Source organism: Anarrhichthys ocellatus, unplaced genomic scaffold (assembly GCF_004355925.1).
Source record: "Anarrhichthys ocellatus isolate YVR2014 unplaced genomic scaffold, GSC_Weel_1.0 scaffold6, whole genome shotgun sequence".
In the NCBI taxonomy this organism is placed as follows: Eukaryota; Metazoa; Chordata; class Actinopteri; order Perciformes; family Anarhichadidae; genus Anarrhichthys; species Anarrhichthys ocellatus.
The window spans coordinates 8,776,581-8,793,281 of record NW_022280036.1 but is presented as its reverse complement, the minus strand read 5'-3'; the positions used below and the strand labels follow the sequence as shown (position 1 = coordinate 8,793,281).

Sequence of the window (16,701 nt, the reverse complement as noted above, 5' to 3'; positions counted from 1 at the left end):
GAGGATACAATCATCCACTTGGGTGTTGTTTTAGCTATATGTGTGTTACTGTGGATGACAATTAAAAATGATTCTTCACTTTTGATGATCCATGAGATTATATCCTGTATCCTGGTTAGTTGATTTGTTTGGTTAGGCTGTGGTAAATATAACAAGGCAGTCCCCTCCCCAACTGCTATCAGAACATAACCAAAGTATAATAGAACCATTAAACACTGTTACCCACCCTCATTCAAAATAATCCGTCGATTTCACCTCATCTCAAAGGCCACTGTAGCCCAAAGTATGTGCACAATGCACAAAATAATCATGTACTCACTGGACACACCTTTTACTGAAACGGACACAGCTGTTGTAGCATTTGTATGTCGTACTTTATTTTCAAATTGTGCAAAAATTATAGAACCCTTCCCACAACTGTATAAAAACAAGACAATTACAAAATACATTTAAACAATTGAATTATATCTTACTGCATTAAGGATTGTTCAAAAACAGGAAAAACAGTATTTACAGTTCCCATAACTCGACAAAACTTTCAGCATTTCCCATAAAAATTCCCATATAGAAGAGACTTAAATGCTTAGCGTAGCAATAGGGCTGAGGTAGAATAGAGATAAAGATGCTTTTTTTTTTCTTGGCCAGGTATTTGTGATATATTTACAGCCTTGTCTTGTACTTTGAAAACACTCTCTGTTTGCATGTTTTGCATCCTCAAGGAAACAAACAGATAGAGTGACACTACTTAATGGTACAACTGGACACCACAGTCCTGAAGTACAAATTAGACTGAAAGTCCGTTTAATTACTTTACATGGCTGATGCTTACTATACTAAAATGTATTTTTTGTTTCTGTGCATTTAAGAGACACAGCAGAAACACTGTAGAGACCTATGTCAAGACTAGTGTAGTAGACTAGTTCTTTGTTTTTTTTAAACAAGAAAAGTATTCAACTCAGGACTGAAGCATTGGCAACGGTGCCTCAAACCAGTATAGTGATAGACATTACAGGTGTCTGTATCTCATCTACACTGCATAGTGTATATTGTTCCAAAGTGAATAAACTGCAGTTTGATAATGAGATTCTTTAACACATTAACACACCTCAAGATATGAGCTAGTCTTGACACATAAAACTCTCTCTGACCTGAAACATGTGACACATTCATCTGTCTTAGGTGGGGAGGGGGCAAATTTAGCATTTTCATAAATCTTACAGAAACAAGAGAGATGAGAAAATGAGAAAAGCACTAAGCAATAATAAATATGAAATGACTGTGTATTATCTTTAACATGTTTACTGTCTGCGATCGTTATTTAATACATGTACAATAAGGCGACCATTCTGAGGAGCCATCTGCAGCTACCACATGCTACATATTAAACCTAGCAATGTAACACCTTCACTAAATCACCTCCACATGTCTGGGACTGTTTGTGAAAACAGTCTTCTTAAGGTGAACATAATCTATGTACTGCCTGCTGCTGCTTCCAATTACCTCCCTATTTCTTCCTCCCCTTTTGTATCTTGTATATTTTGCTTGACGAGTTCTGGTCTACCCAGCCAACAAAACATCCTCACTCACAATGAGCTCAACACTTAACTTATAAATACAATCGAGACATAGATTTGGTTTCACAGGCCAAATCCTCAAGAGCAAAAAGGAAAGACTATCCCGGTGAGCAGAAAAAAGGCAATGAAAGGAAATATAAAATCAGAATAGACATATAAATGTTAATTTATGGTACAAAATAAAACAATAAACAAACAAAATATCATACATTCTGTACACGATGATTAAATACAGTGTGATCAGTATACATTTTCTGCGTAAGAAAACCAATCTGAATTTGTAATAGGAACATCAATGTAAACATAATAATTTCAGCGAAACATGTCCAAATCAGAACTTCCAGCACCAGCTGGTCAAAGCATCATAATATGTAAAAACATTCTGTATTCACAGATAAAGTAAGTATGTAGACATATCTATATCTGGGTGGCTATTGTTTAAGAACAAATCTGCTGGGACTTTCTGTTTCCACTGAAGGCACAGAGACAGATTAACAGCCATGGTATCCAACCTGTGGGCACGTCCTGCTCTTCAAGAGCAGCTGAGGTGACTCTGTTGGTCTCAGGGATTCTGATCAGAAGTCTCACTCCCTCACAGCAAAGACTCGGAAAGAGCCTCCCTCTGTGTTGCTCTTGCTGCGAACAAGCAATACAGAAAACATGTTACATTTGGTAACCGCAAATACAGATGCAACACAGGGCACTCCAGTTATTTTGTACGTAACTTCCATAAAGGCAGGGCATTGTGAGAAATAGATTGGAGAAGAATTATCAAAATTGAAACAGCAGAGGCCGAGTTGTCCTGAATTCAATCCTTAGTTTTACACTGAATCCTTAATGCATAATTCTAAGACCCTGATGACACCCCTTAAAATTCATTTACCACCAACTCTCTGAAGACACTAGTAGTTTCACTGGAGCTGCATGTGGCTATTAGCACTGATCTCTGTGAAGTGGAATATTTTTGCAACAAGGCTCATTTGCATGGAAAGGGGCAGATTTTGCGCTAAATGTATGCCTATAATCTAATTTAAATAGCACGGGAGCAACAAGACGCTATTTGCTTGGCAGCGCGGTTAGGGGTGCATTTCACCCTTTAAGTGTACCTAAAAAAAGCTACCTAATCCTTTTGTGAATTTGACCCTCAAACTTTGGAAATCCACATCTAAATCTACAGACGACGTTATATAACTGTGTTCACAGGCAGAGTAGTAGTCCTTGTGACAAGTACATTGAAGTGTAGGGTGCCCGCGGAGTTAAATAAATCTTTTTGCATTTGTTTTTGTGATACTTGGAAGTCTGTTTTTTAGTATTGTCCAAGTACTGCCAGCAGCCAAGTCCATGAAAAAGCACACAATCATGGTGTTCACAGCATCTTCGTAAATGGCATGTTGGCAGTATGACTCATTGTTGTCGTATATACGAGTCTGACCTTTTCAAGCTACCACATGTGTTAAACTTGATGACTTTATGATTACTTCGCTGGTGGAGAGACCTTGAAGCTCTGCCATGATCAATAATCATGATGGGCCTGTGCGATTGGTATCAGATCACAGATAATTGTCCACATAGGAAATCCCTGACTAAGTGGCTGCAGCATTTCCATCCTCGAGTAATCAGATAGGCTGTGATTACTTCCCCAGCAACAGTCCAAACTGGCCACCCTGCCATGATGTTGGCACATGGCACGGGCTCCCTCTCAGCCGTTTATTGACCTCCTATCCCAGTGCCCTGAGTGGGGCCTTCGCAGTTATGCATTAGATTTCATAGTAGTCCGTCTTGGATTATTTTGGCCGCTCAGCACTTTGCACACTCAATTGAAATGCCTGAGTAAAGTAAGCAAAGATCCCATGTGTGGCCCATCCACACACCAAACCACACCATTACTCTTTCAACCCCACATGCCATCAGGACTGCCCGCATGGGCTTCCTTGCCTAAGCATAGTCCGCTGGAGCTGACCACAGTCATGAGAGTGATGTGAGAAACATGGTGTGCATGCAGGGAACCCACTACATGCAGTATAACAGGAGACATAAATCAAGGTATTGTATAGCGAATAACAGCACCTTTCTCAGGCATTTTATAGATACTCTTGTCAAATGTACTTGTCTAATTTTACAACAAGCTCCATGTTTTCATTTCAGTTGTGTATCAAGGCTTTCTTTACCACACTCCCATGGGTCAAATCATAAACCCTGAGCTAAGCTCAGACGAATATTATCTACACATTATATAACCGCCAACATACAATTCAGTTTTAAACTGACTTTAATTAGATATTCACCTTTAAAAACACCTTTAGCACTTACATGCATGATTATTGTGAACAACATCTCAATTTTGTTTAGCAATTTAAATAAATTTGGTGTTGTGTCCATTGAAGGCTGTTTACCCCAGTAGTTAGAGAAAGAACACTAGCTAGCTAGTAGCTACCCAGTTACATTCAATAAACAGTTGTAAGTCGTCATACAGAAATAACACTTTTAAATCCACATATTTCTTTGATCAACGTAAAAAAATATTTGAGTTAGCTGCAAACCGCTATGGCAGCATTTGTGTTATCTCCATATGAATTTAGCTTCACAGATCTGTCCCTCGCTATGATTGGTTAGACCAAAACAAAAAACAAAATGGGTACTCGTCTATCATGAACACAGTCAGGCTGAATGTACCCCATTAAACAAGATGGCTATTCAAAGCCCCTACACACCGACTGCCCACCCAAACAGCTGTTCTCAATCTTGCCGAATTAGACATCTTCTTATGACTCTGTGGTTGTGTGCAGACTTGACTCTGCTGTTTGCTTGGATACACCTGTTAGGGTGGGACCCTATGTATTTTTATCATGCCATTTAGTGTAGTCAGTTTGCTGACCCTGCGTAAATCCAAGTATAATTCAGTTTGAGCTTGCTAGCGGTTTGGGAAAATATAATGCCATTATTCGGGGATCCTAACCACCAAACCAAACATACTACTGACTCCTATAAGACTTTAGCAGATTACACGCTCTACTCCTCAACCTGCAACAGTAGCAGATGTATTAGGTGCTTGTACATGTGTTATTAGCGTTAATGTGTTAATAACAAATTCCCAAACTTCCCCTGGCTTCACTGATAGCGTTCATCACAAGTAAGAAGGCTTTGCAGTTTCGCAGCTGTCAAATGGTTGTTTGTTGATAGAATCTGCCACATGCCATATCTAAACATGAGTGGTTATTCTCATTTTTAGGTTTAAAAAAAAAAAACGCTTCTCTTGAATACTCTACAGCCAGACTGCTTTGAGCCAAATCTAAAAATATAGATTTCTGGAACACTGACTATCTCTATTGTCACTATTTGACATGGTGCCTTAGCAATTTATCTTTGTACCTTTTGTTATTGTGCAACAATCCCCATCTGGGAAAGATAATTACAGTAAAAGTAGTTAAAAATGAAGTAGTACCTCTCAGACTGGATGCCATTTTTCAGGACTCCAGCATAGTTCTTTCTCTTGTCCAGTGGCAGAACATCCACAAAACCGCCATCTGCTTTGATTTGCCCTGCATGGATGGCTGATTTACAAATACTGGAGCTCTGTGAGGATAACATAAAAAGAGGAGAAATACTTTTACAGCCTTTTCAATTCCTTTATTTTCAAATACAGCACAAAATATATTGCAGTAATTCACAGACACACATACACAAGCGTTTGTTTCACAATCCGAGCCAGTACAACAGACTGCAAGTGCTTATCAACAGTCTGGAGCAGAATCATTAAATTCTAGTCTAAACACAGATCACACTGTCCATACACTCCAACAACACTTCTCACCAGATGGTTTATGTCTCATTTCTAACCAACATCCAGCTTCTACGCCACAGTAGAAACACATTTGCGTGCCTGAGATTGCAAACCTTTCCTGGGCACATTTGCTGTGAGCCACACGGCTGCCTTATACTGTGACCGTAGTAAGACGTTCAAAATCTCTGGGGAAATGTGATTTATGTCCAGCCGGACGTCATCTAAGGTCTGTTTCCAAGATATTACCCCATTTAACACTATGTCGACCTCATGTGACTGTGCAAACTGGAAACTCCCAAATAATCCACAAGAGTAACGGGAATTTCTACAAACTGTACATCTGACGAATTTAGCCTGGAGGGAACATTACAATGACTAATCTACTCTGATTTAGGCGACTTCGGAGGGATGATGTAAACCAGTTTCATGAAACCATTTCTGTCTCCTATCTCTGAAACACAAGCACTTAGCCCGAGATAACACTTGAATAAGCGTCTGAGTGGTCCGGCCCCATGCTGGGTGATGCATCCCTGGCAGTCTCTGGCAGTCTCTGGCTTACCTCACCATGATGACTCCCATTCTCTATTGAGCCAAAGTCATACTCTGATTCAATGGCTTTCCAGGCTTTACAACGCCTGGAAAGTCACTCTAAATTAACCATGCTGCAGATCCATCCATCCATCAATTTTCCACCGCTTATCCGGGGTCGGGTCGCGGTGGCAGCAGGCCATGCAGGCCGACCCAGACCTCCCTCTCACCGGCAACATGTTCCAGCTCATTCTGGGGGATCCCGAGGCGTTCCCAGGCCAGCTGGGAGATGTAATCTCTCCAGCGTGTTCTGGGTCTTCTCCGGGGTCTCTTCCCAGTTGGATGTGCCTGGAAAACCTCCAGTGGGAGGCATCCAGGAGGCATCCTAATTAGATGCCCGAACCACCTCAGCTGACTCCTTTCGACGCAAAGGAGTAGCGGCTCTACTCCAAGCTCCCTCCTGATGACCGAGCTCCTTACCCTATCTCTAAGGCTGAGCCCGGCCACCCTACGGAGGAAACTCATTTCGGCCGCTTGTAACCGCGACCTTGTCCTTTCGGTCATGACCCAGAGTTCGTGACCATAGGTGAGGGTAGGAACCTGATATGGTACACTGTACCACTTAAACTGAGAAAAGGAAAACTACTTGGTATAAAGAATGACAAATCTGTAACTGGTCTACACTCGCTTAAAATGTATTGAGCAACTGGTCACTTTAGCTGTCGTCTTGTCATGGACATTCTCTACCTCTGAGATAAACTAGCCTTGATATGCCATTGATTAAGTGTATACACATCCGATATTTATTCTGCACCTGCCTGATGCCTTACTTGTTGTACTCATTTAGTTTGCAGATCCAGATTTATCTTAAATAAATAATAAATAAAAATGCATTCATGATTCCTGATCAAGGTCCTTCAGAACATGCAAATCCAGAACAGTGTTTAACTTACATCGGTGTAGATGTTGTTTCCAATTACAGGCGACCAATAGGAAGGCTGAGTTTTGCAGTTGGCCGGACAGAAGACCCTGGGAAACAAATTGGATATAAGTATAAATTTGCAGCAACGGCTAAAGGTCACATTAATAAAAATATGCTTTAACACGTTACTTTCGATTTAGCATGTATAAGCGCTACATAGTTTTACATTGTTTATCATACAGTATAATACAGTTGTAAGGAGTTATAAGAATATCACTTATGGGTCCCCCCAGGAGGAGTAACTGTAAAGCAGAACCTGTAATTGGCTCATCATATGCTTTAGAGAATGATAAGATGGTGGATGTGAGGAGGCACCTTGGACAGTGTGAGTTGGGCGTTTTGAAAGGGCAGATTTCAGCCACTGTGGTGTAGCAGTCAGCAGTCATTTCTGTCACACAGAGAGAAGAGAAAAACACTTATTATACCCAATATCTGTTGTCTGACTGTGTGAATCTAAATGCAACCATAAGTCAAAGTTCTTCTTAAAAACTGTGTCTCACTTACCTTCCACTTTGGCCACCACAAAGGCATTACCGGGTTTATATTTACTGTAAAATACAACACAGTGTTTAGAAATTCGGAAAGAAAATGGTTCCAAGGAAATTTCGTTATTGCACAAGATGTGAATCGTAGTGAACCAGCAAATGTAATGCAAATGCAACTTATTTGGAAAAATCAGGTCCAACATCTACCTGAAGGACTCAATGCCATTCTTAGTGGCTCTGACAAAGAACGGATACTTGTCCATCCTAGTAATGTCGACCACTCCTCCGTTGTTGTCAATGACACCAAAATGAATAGCAGCACGGCAAATACTTGATTGCTGAAACAATTGAAAAAAATGAAGAAATATTAATTTTCAGTACAAATTGTTGCATGATGCAGAGATGTTTGTTTCATGTTGGACATACTCACCACATCGTAAAAGAGAGTTCCCCAAACTTTCCCTTTCTTATTCAGACAGTTAGCAGGACATGTATATCTGCAGAGTCAGAAAATCAGATGGAGACAAGAATGAGTTTAAATTGCGGAGGAAGTTTATAATATATCAGAATAAATAAGACTTATTTTGTGCACATTCGAAAAAATGAACCTGACCTGTTGCAGGTAGTGCCTTTACACTTATCTCGCAGTCTAGTCTCACACTTGATGTGTTGAGCTGCAAAAATACCATCATAAATTAGTTAAGAAATGTACAAAACATGAATGTTTATAGTTATTTTCAATAATTCCTGCAGCTACCAAGAAAGGTGTTGCTGGGAGTCTTTGAAGATGGCGTCCTTGGTGTGGTGGGTTTGGATGCTGGTTTTTTGGGAGTAGATGCTCTAGGTTTGGGGGCAGGTTTGGGGGCAGGTTTGGGGGTGGTACGAGGTGGCAGTGGACCCTGAGGCTTCTCCACCTCATTCATGTCCTCTGTCTCTGAGCGCTGAGAGTCTTTAGATGGACAAACAGATCAGGGCTCAGGTTGGTAGCATGTTGAAGGTTAACATCTTTGAATGAAAACCATGTGGGTTTGCTCACCTTTGTAGCATTGCTTATTCTTACATCCTCCTCCATAGCTGGGAGGGCACTGGGAACAAGGGCGGCCCTGCTGGTATGGAGCCTCACCGATCCAGTTGCCCCTGCAGAAGTGAACAGTGGACAGCTTGACTAAGGTGGAAATGAATCATCAGTCAAGGGTCACTGGGCTCATTGCGCTCTTTGTCCATTGTCAACACTCCTAATAGTCATTAATCCCACGAACTAATAAAAAACATCGTTGTCTCTCAGGTAATTACATCCTGTGGGTCGTCTGGAAAACAAGCGCCTGCTCTGCACTTGTTTTTCTTTCCCCATGCTATATTATTATTATTCTATTTTGAATTCTGGAAGAATTTTAATGGCTACAATATGTCACACAAATCTATTGGACAACTTGTGCTACATACTGTATCTGTAGTGCAGCTATCTTAGGGGTACACGCTGTAGCATTTGTCAGCACTGCAAGGAGGAAGAATGTAAACACAGAAGACAAAAGAGCAGAAGTGTTGATGAACAGTGGAGGAAAACTGAGCTTACTTTGGGGAATAGTTGCACACAAGGTAAACAGAGTTCTCCCATATGTCTCCCCACACGTCCATTCTTGGACACACGTGCACAGCACAGCCCACTCGGCTAGTGGTTGCCCAGACCAGCTGTATAGAGGGAAATAAAAGAGTAGTCAAAGTTAGGATGAACAACTGTAATTATCAGACACAGCAGAGTAAACTGAGTTTGTAGCCCATTGTTCCATCAGTCATTCCAGATTGGCAGTCACGATTAATGGGACCACTGGGACCTCCAGGACTGCTTGGTCTGTTATTCTACCCCAGTTAGATGGACGTTGGGTGGATGAACCCAGTTTGCCCTCAGTGACCCAATCATGATCATTTTCATCACCCTGATAGAAGTGGATAAAAATGGAAGTTCTTAATATCTTAACTTTGAAGAAATAGAATTCCGCCTACGCTCAAAACTGTCCACGGTAAAAAGAAATGCCAAATTAAACGGAAAGCTGCGGCAGGAGTGTTCCAGATGAATGATGTGCCATTTGACGGTGAATACAACACAAGCATGTTCCATAACTCCTCCTCACTTTCCTCCCAAACTCTGAAACATGTGCACTCTCCCTGCTCAGGACTGTTTATCTTTTCCCTGGTACAGTTAGAAGCCACTGGAAGCAGTGAGTCAGCACACAGACTGATTTGTGCTGACTCAGGTGAGTGCTGGTAGTTAAGCTCAATCTGTACACTCTAACTCCAGAGGGTCTAGCAGTTCTCCGCAGAAGTAGTTATGGAGTATGGCTGCCTGGACAGCAGGTATATCAGCACTTCCAGCCAATGAAAGATAGAGACAAGGTGATGATGCTCAGATTTGGCATTGTCTCCGATCTGCAGCATCTTTTGAAGAATCCAGGTCAAGCAGTCAGTGGTGTCTGGTGTGTCTGAAAATGACTACCAGATGGCAGTGATCCGGTTTCAGGGTGAAGGCAGAGGGAGGAGTCTGGATGTTTCGGTAAACTCATCCCAGCAGCTACAAAGTAAAGTCTAGGGGAAGAGGTGGCCAGCTCAGCCATTTCTGTTTGCTTTTGATTGATTTCTTCATGTTCTCATCCACTCTTCTCTCTGTCCATTATTTGCGTCTGATTTTCCTTCCATCCTTCGCTGTCTACAAGTCACTATATCCATGTATGTCATTCAATCCCTCAGTTCCTCCACAACTGGGACAATAAATACTACAGGGTGCACACCACATGTTGTATCCCAGCAACACCTGTCAAGTGACATATGTTCCATATTACAGATAAAAGACACATGACCTGATACTAAACAGATTTGATCATAAATATGGAAGACATTACAGCGTACGTTTCAAAAGGAAGTTGAAAAATATATTTCAACCTAAAATAACACCTAGCACAACGCCACCTTTTCAGCTTCCTGCAGTAATTGATCGATTTGAGAGTAAGCTTACAACTCACTGCCATGTACGGATATCGCCATACAAGAAAAAAAACAAAAAACAAAACAACCCCGTGTACTTCAATGCATACTCATTTTTGCGAATTCATCAAATGATCCCCTGTGATCTGCCTCAAGTTTCTCGCCAAAATCAAAATTTTGCAAGATTACATTTGAACACATCATAATAATGTTATAATTTACTTTCGCCCAATAATAATTTTTACTGAGTAGAGCTTGAACGCATTATAATGTAACTCAATGCAACCTCTGTCAACGTTAGCTGTTAGCTTTGTTATTTAGTTAAACAGGACTGTGCTGCCCAGCGATTGCTAATAGCTAATATTACTAGCTCTCTTTCTGCTGAGTTCAACACTGATTCATTGTCCACAATGAAGCATTATCAGGGAACTTTTCGATCATGACTGGAAGCTGTAAGAGTCGGACAATGATTTTGGCGGTTCTCATGACATCCCTACTGCCAAGTGCTTAGTTATAGGAGTACTCCACCGATTTAGCTTTGTAGTTCTATAAATCAGAATAGAACAATTCCTATATAAACCTGGATAGTGCAGCAAACAATGAAGCAGAACCAAAGATTTTGATTGGAGCCCTGCTCTGTTTTCTTTTCTTATTCATCTCACCTGGGTGTAATGGGTACACATAGGCCCAGAGCAGCGTTCTGGACACCAAGGATTGCAGTCCTGGGGGTAGGGATAGGTGTAGTGTTCCACTTCATCGTACCAGACCTGGACATGGAAGGCAGGAGAGCGGTATCTGTTGGACCCAAGTGCACGCGCACACACACACACACACACACACACACACACACACACACACATACATACATACAGACAACAGTAGGCTCAGTCACACGCCGTCCAGGTACCAGGGCCAAAAGGGAAATATCTGCGGGAGCTGCCAGGTGCTTTGGCTAGACTTGAGAATCACTGCATGAACCTCGCTGCCCTTTCTCCTCCTCCTTTCAGGCCTCAAATGATGATTCTGAATTTGACCTGGCACACAGAACCGTGTTCCCCCTCCTTAACAGGGGAAATCAAATCAGCTTGAAAAAAAAAAAAAAAAAGAATCAGAGCAAACGTAAACATAGCTCCACAGCCAAACAAATCTGTTCATGCTCTTGTTATAAACATCTCTTTTTACGGTATTGAAAAGTGCTGAGCTTCTAAATGACTGAGAAGAGGGGGAGTGGAAAAAAAAGACTCCACATCAGGGTTTGCTGGCACAGGAAGAAAAGAAGGGAATAGCGGGGGAGGAAAAGGGCTGTGAGAATGGGAGCAGATTCCTGCAAGGGCACCTGCTGCGATAGACATACACTGTCATGCACAGAGGTCTAGTGTGTCTGGTGTCTACTCAGACACACACACATTCTCAGTCACACAAACATCAACTTTAATAGGCTAGCACTGGGTAACACCACCCATGATGCTACATAACAATGGACCGATATTTTATTGAAGGATCAGCAGTCATCACTGTAGTTTACAGGAAACAACTTCCACTTGCAACATTGACATCTCAGACTATACTTACGATAAGTAAGTACATAGAAAATCGGTATGACCTGTTGATTATGTGACAGAACAACTCTAAACTAACTAAATAGAAAACTGAAACGTACGAAAAAGTCCACAAGAGTCCACAGTCAGGCTATCGACTCTGTAAGGCTGTACATAGGGAAAACGGTGCTTTGAGCTAAATGCTAACGTCAACATGGATTTATTTAAAATCCTAAAATGCAGATGCTAAGCAGGTATTATGTTTACCATGTTCCCTATCCCAATATCACCTTCTGCAAAAGGGCTGCAGAGGACCTGGACAATAATCTACTAATTAACAGCTTATTACACATCTTATAATGAATTTGTACCATTTCTTACTGCAGTAATATAAACTAAAAAAGGCAAACAGCAGTCATATGGACGCGGGTCTTATAAATGTGTTATAACTTGTGTACAAAGCATTAGTAAATGCTTAACTAACCAATTATAAAACTTGTAGCAAGAATTTGTAAATCATTTTTGGTGTCTTATCAGAAAGTGGTACAGATGCATTTGTATTCTTGAAAAACACATACTGTAGCTGACTACATGTGTGTTATTGCATCTCACCTTCCCCAGTGAATAGCCAGGTTTTGTCCAATAGACATGAGCAGGTCCTGCGGTCCATGGTCCCACTGACACTGCTCTGCCCACTGAGTGGCAGACCGCTCCAACTCATCATCCCAAACCTGGACACGTAAAGTAAAACACAGTTTCTCACGAGTAATTCACTGCTTTAGACACCAATAAGAAGACTTTGCAATATTCACCTGCTGCATCTGCTACAATATAAAGCATTATAACCCACATCTTGTGCAGCAGGTACCTAACCACAACTTGTTCAAGGCCTCTACTTCTGCACTTCCTTCCTTCCCAGTGAGCTGAAACTGAGCTGGATACAAGTACAAAGTTAACCTTTGACGGTGACATTTGAGTGGGGCAGCTGGCGCCTGGCCCTGGTCCACTACAAATCTCCAGCAATCACAGCTGAATTATCCAGATTTCCACATTGGGTTTCTTTACAGCGGTGGAGAGCAGGGTGGAAAGGGGAGAAGACACCTGACTCTCTTAGTGGATGAGGCGCTGTGAAGGGAGGGAGGACTGCATACAGCACGGCCCCTCAAAGCACAACTCTTCAGTAAATTTCCAGCCTTTTGGTGGTCGCTAAAACATGCACACGCAGACATCACTGTAACGCCAAACACCCATTCACTAACACAAACACACACACTGCCTGTTCGCTGGAATTTGAGAGAGCACTGGGCGACGTAAATCTTCAGACACTTTCCTTCCCTGCTATAACCGCACTCCAGAGACACAAGCCGCCACTGCTTCTCTCAACTTCATGGACCTTGTGGTTTTCTATAACCTCCTGTGTGTCTCAACAATAATCCCTCTTCTACTTTACTCATTGATGTGCCACGTTGTCCCAGGATTTCCCTTCCTAGCCAAATTCTCGCTGTTTTCCTTTGACCCAGCCCCCACTCGCTCTCCTTTCTTCTCTAGCGCTGAGCTGCTTTCAGGTTGGACAGAGTCAGTCTTATTATCCTCCTTGTAAAAGAGCAGCACAGCAGGCTGGCAACAGCTTGCTATCATGACTGCATGTTTCCAGCAGAGAGAAAAAGCCCCATTTAAGAGGTTGCTGACACATTAAATTGAAGTTCTTTGTGAGGTAAAGCTAAAGATTACAGTTGATAAATTTGAATCATCTTTAAGAGTAATAGGGGAATCAGTAAATGGGATAGTGGGACTTGTCTCACCATGTACTCCATGTTTGAGGAAGTGGGGTAAACGGAGCCCCTCAGCTTGTTGTGCAGCTGGAGGATCTCCTCACGGTCCGACCAGCGGATGGCACGTCGGGTCCTATTGCCAGCTGTGTTGCTGGGGCTGTTCTGGTCCGCTGCCTCCTCGTAGCGGCTCAGCAGCTGCCTGAGCTCATTGGAGTCGGGCAGGAAGAGGGAAGCTGAGTCACTGACGCACAACAGCAGGAGGGAGAAGACAAGGATCCAGGTCATGGCAGCGCAGGTCATTCTGACACTTCAGCTGTCTGGGTTGAACTTTCAGACTGCAGTAGACAGGCAGAGTGCGTTTAAAGTCCCAGACGCAACCTGCAGAGAGGAAATATTGAATGAGTCTTTCCCTACTGTGAGAGTCAACAAAGCAGAGTACAGATTACTAAATTAATGTCGGAGTTTTTTCTATAACCAAGTTGTGCATTTATTGGGGCTGGGATAAAATATTGATGTGTAAATGTAAAATGCTCCATTCTTTAAGCTGTATTGTGTTATCTTGTGCAGGGCTACTGGCACACAGTTGATGATGATGAGGCAAAGTAAACTGAAAGTCCTCTCTCAACTCTGGACATTTTATTCTCAGATGTTCTGCTTTCTGTCAGTTCAGCCTTTTGCCAGTTTGTGGTTGTTGTATCAAAACTCTTAACAGGAACACAAAAATAATCTGATGCCATCCAATGCAGCAGCCATGCAATCAGTCTTTCTCCTGAGACGCTTTGCATGTTCAGCAATTGCTTACACTGAGGTGTTAACAGGTCATGTGTCGGGTCCTTTTGAGGCTGTATAGGGTGATCTCAATTTAAGAGCTATGTTTTCCTCTGTCTCTATCAGATACTGTGGTGAACCATAGATGTGTCTAGCAACATATTGTGCTTCCCAGATATGACTACATTATGATCCTGTTAATATATTGTGACATTATATTGTTTCATTATCATTCTGAGAGTGAACCTCTTGTGAGCCCAACATGTTATAGTGAGCAACATTTAACATGAAAGTAATTTATTTTAAACAGCTTTAATTATTTACCGTGAACACAAAAGTAATATGTCTCCTCGTCTCCTGACTCTGACTATTTTCTAACCAAACTGAGCAGTATAGGGCGAGACAATAAGGAGGGAGACCTGAGTTCAGGTTGACAAGCTTTCACCCTGCTGAACCGCAAAACACTTTCTTCCTGACACATCCAGGGGGGATGTTCTGTAACTGACCATACATCTGACCTCCCTTTGGAAGGCAACAAGCATTACGTCCAAGATTAGAGCTAAACCCAATATCACAAAGTATAACTCAGTCCGTCAGGGTGATCAGAGAAGAAACAAATAATAAACCAAGCTCTGGCTCGGACTGGTTGCTCTCATCCTTGATTCCCTTCACCTCTTTCCATCTGGCTGAAAAGGTTCGAGGTCTGGCACCGGCTCTGTGTCAACATGCTGTACCAGCTCTGGGCACTGTGAGCCAGCGGGCAGCTCAAGCACCACACCCTTCTCCTCTCCCCGTGCCCCCCTTTTCACACTGAACCTCTACCAACTTCTCTGTCTGGGCCCTTCTCATGGCTCTCATGAATTTTATACCAGAGTGACAGATGGAGCAGATGAATCGGACACACGTATACATCCACATCTTGTCTATGGGAACTGAGCCCTCTCTGCCACTGGCTGGCTGGTGTCTGATCTGAGGAGGGACTGACCTCCTCTCAGCCTCAGCACGAGGTTGAATGTAAACACAACCTATGTCCCAATATAATTGTCTGATTTATATATTTAAATAGATGCTTGCTCACTTTTTCATTCCCTTTAAAGACTGACACTACACCAGTTATTCTTTTTTTACAATGGCTGGCCCTAGAACTCTAAAAAAAAAGTATGAAGTATGGGGTTTTTATTGTCTTAATGACTTGAAATCTAGCATTACATTTTCCATAAAGGGAGCTGCTGCTCTCCCATTGACATTTGCTCAGTGAAGCTGCAGACTCAATGAATGGCAGTGTCTTGCACTTTTACAGTGGCATGGTTTGTAACCCACAACTGAAATCATCAGAGTTCATATTGTAATACTAAATCAATTTGAAAATTTAAATAGGCTTAGGGATACAGGTTTATCTTAATTTACAAATAGTATTTCAGTGATCATTTCTATTTAGTGATATCTGCACACAGTTTATCATATTATTTTGGCATTACAGATATAGGTAAAACTGAGAATAATCTGCGCCTATCAACAGTAAAAACCCCGCTATACCTCAGCGTTACTGACATCTAAAACACAATAAATTGCAAGTGCTCACCTCTGTCTTTCTCAAGTATTCAGTTGAATATTTCGGAGCGGTTTCCTCTGCGCGCTGGAGAGCTGTATTATTCCCTTGTGAGAGCACCGGGCTGCTGCTTGTTGGCGGTGTTCCTGAAGCACACAGGAGCTGTGTAACTCCCGAGCAGCTCACAGTGCCTTATATAGAGAAGGAGACCCCTCAGGACCAAGGGAAAAAATGACTGTCTCTCTTCACTCCCCCCACTCGCCAGCCTCCCTGAAGTCGGCAATGTTCTTGGCAAAGGGCGGGCAGTGTGCGCACGCTGACGAGCACCCTAACGTCGGGAAGAAAACTACAAGTATCTTAAATCAGCAAGCTGTCAGACGAGTCAGCGGCAGGCAGTTAGATCATCACCTCTGAATCACGTTAGGGTGACAGTTATGTACCAGATATGTATCTTCACAACCGCTACAGAACTAAAGTCACCCAAACTAAATAAAAAAAACAATAGATATTGTTCTTAAAGTATGGGCAATACTTTTTAATGGGCACCATTTATAAAGAGCGAGATAAGTTGCAACGAATGCCTATTTTGCTAATGCTTATAGATTAGTCAGCAGCCATAAAATATTTATGGATCGGAAAAATCAATTGGCTGGAATTTATCATTTAATTTGGTAAAAATGCAGTGATCCATTTTTATTAAGTCTGTAGCAGGGGGAAACCTCTGGTTCTGAAAAGTGAAGCTAATGCT

At 42.0% G+C, this 16,701-nt stretch overlaps 1 protein-coding gene across 1 annotated transcript; it reads right to left on the bottom strand.

Moving 5' to 3' along the window:
- Window positions 1-355: 355 nt before the first annotated feature.
- Window positions 356-16,438, bottom strand: crispld2 (cysteine-rich secretory protein LCCL domain containing 2). Its single transcript, XM_031846784.1, has 15 exons — window positions 15,987-16,438; window positions 13,667-14,014; window positions 12,477-12,595; window positions 10,989-11,121; window positions 8,924-9,039; window positions 8,387-8,487; window positions 8,108-8,299; window positions 7,964-8,024; window positions 7,781-7,847; window positions 7,558-7,688; window positions 7,370-7,413; window positions 7,181-7,253; window positions 6,837-6,912; window positions 5,017-5,147; window positions 356-2,210 (listed from the first exon to the last, which is right to left on the bottom strand). The coding sequence occupies exons 2-15, from the start codon at window positions 13,934-13,936 to the stop codon at window positions 2,159-2,161; spliced, it is 1,566 nt and encodes a 521-aa protein (XP_031702644.1). The 5' UTR covers window positions 13,937-14,014; window positions 15,987-16,438; the 3' UTR covers window positions 356-2,158.
- Between the last annotated feature and the right edge of the window lie 263 nt (window positions 16,439-16,701).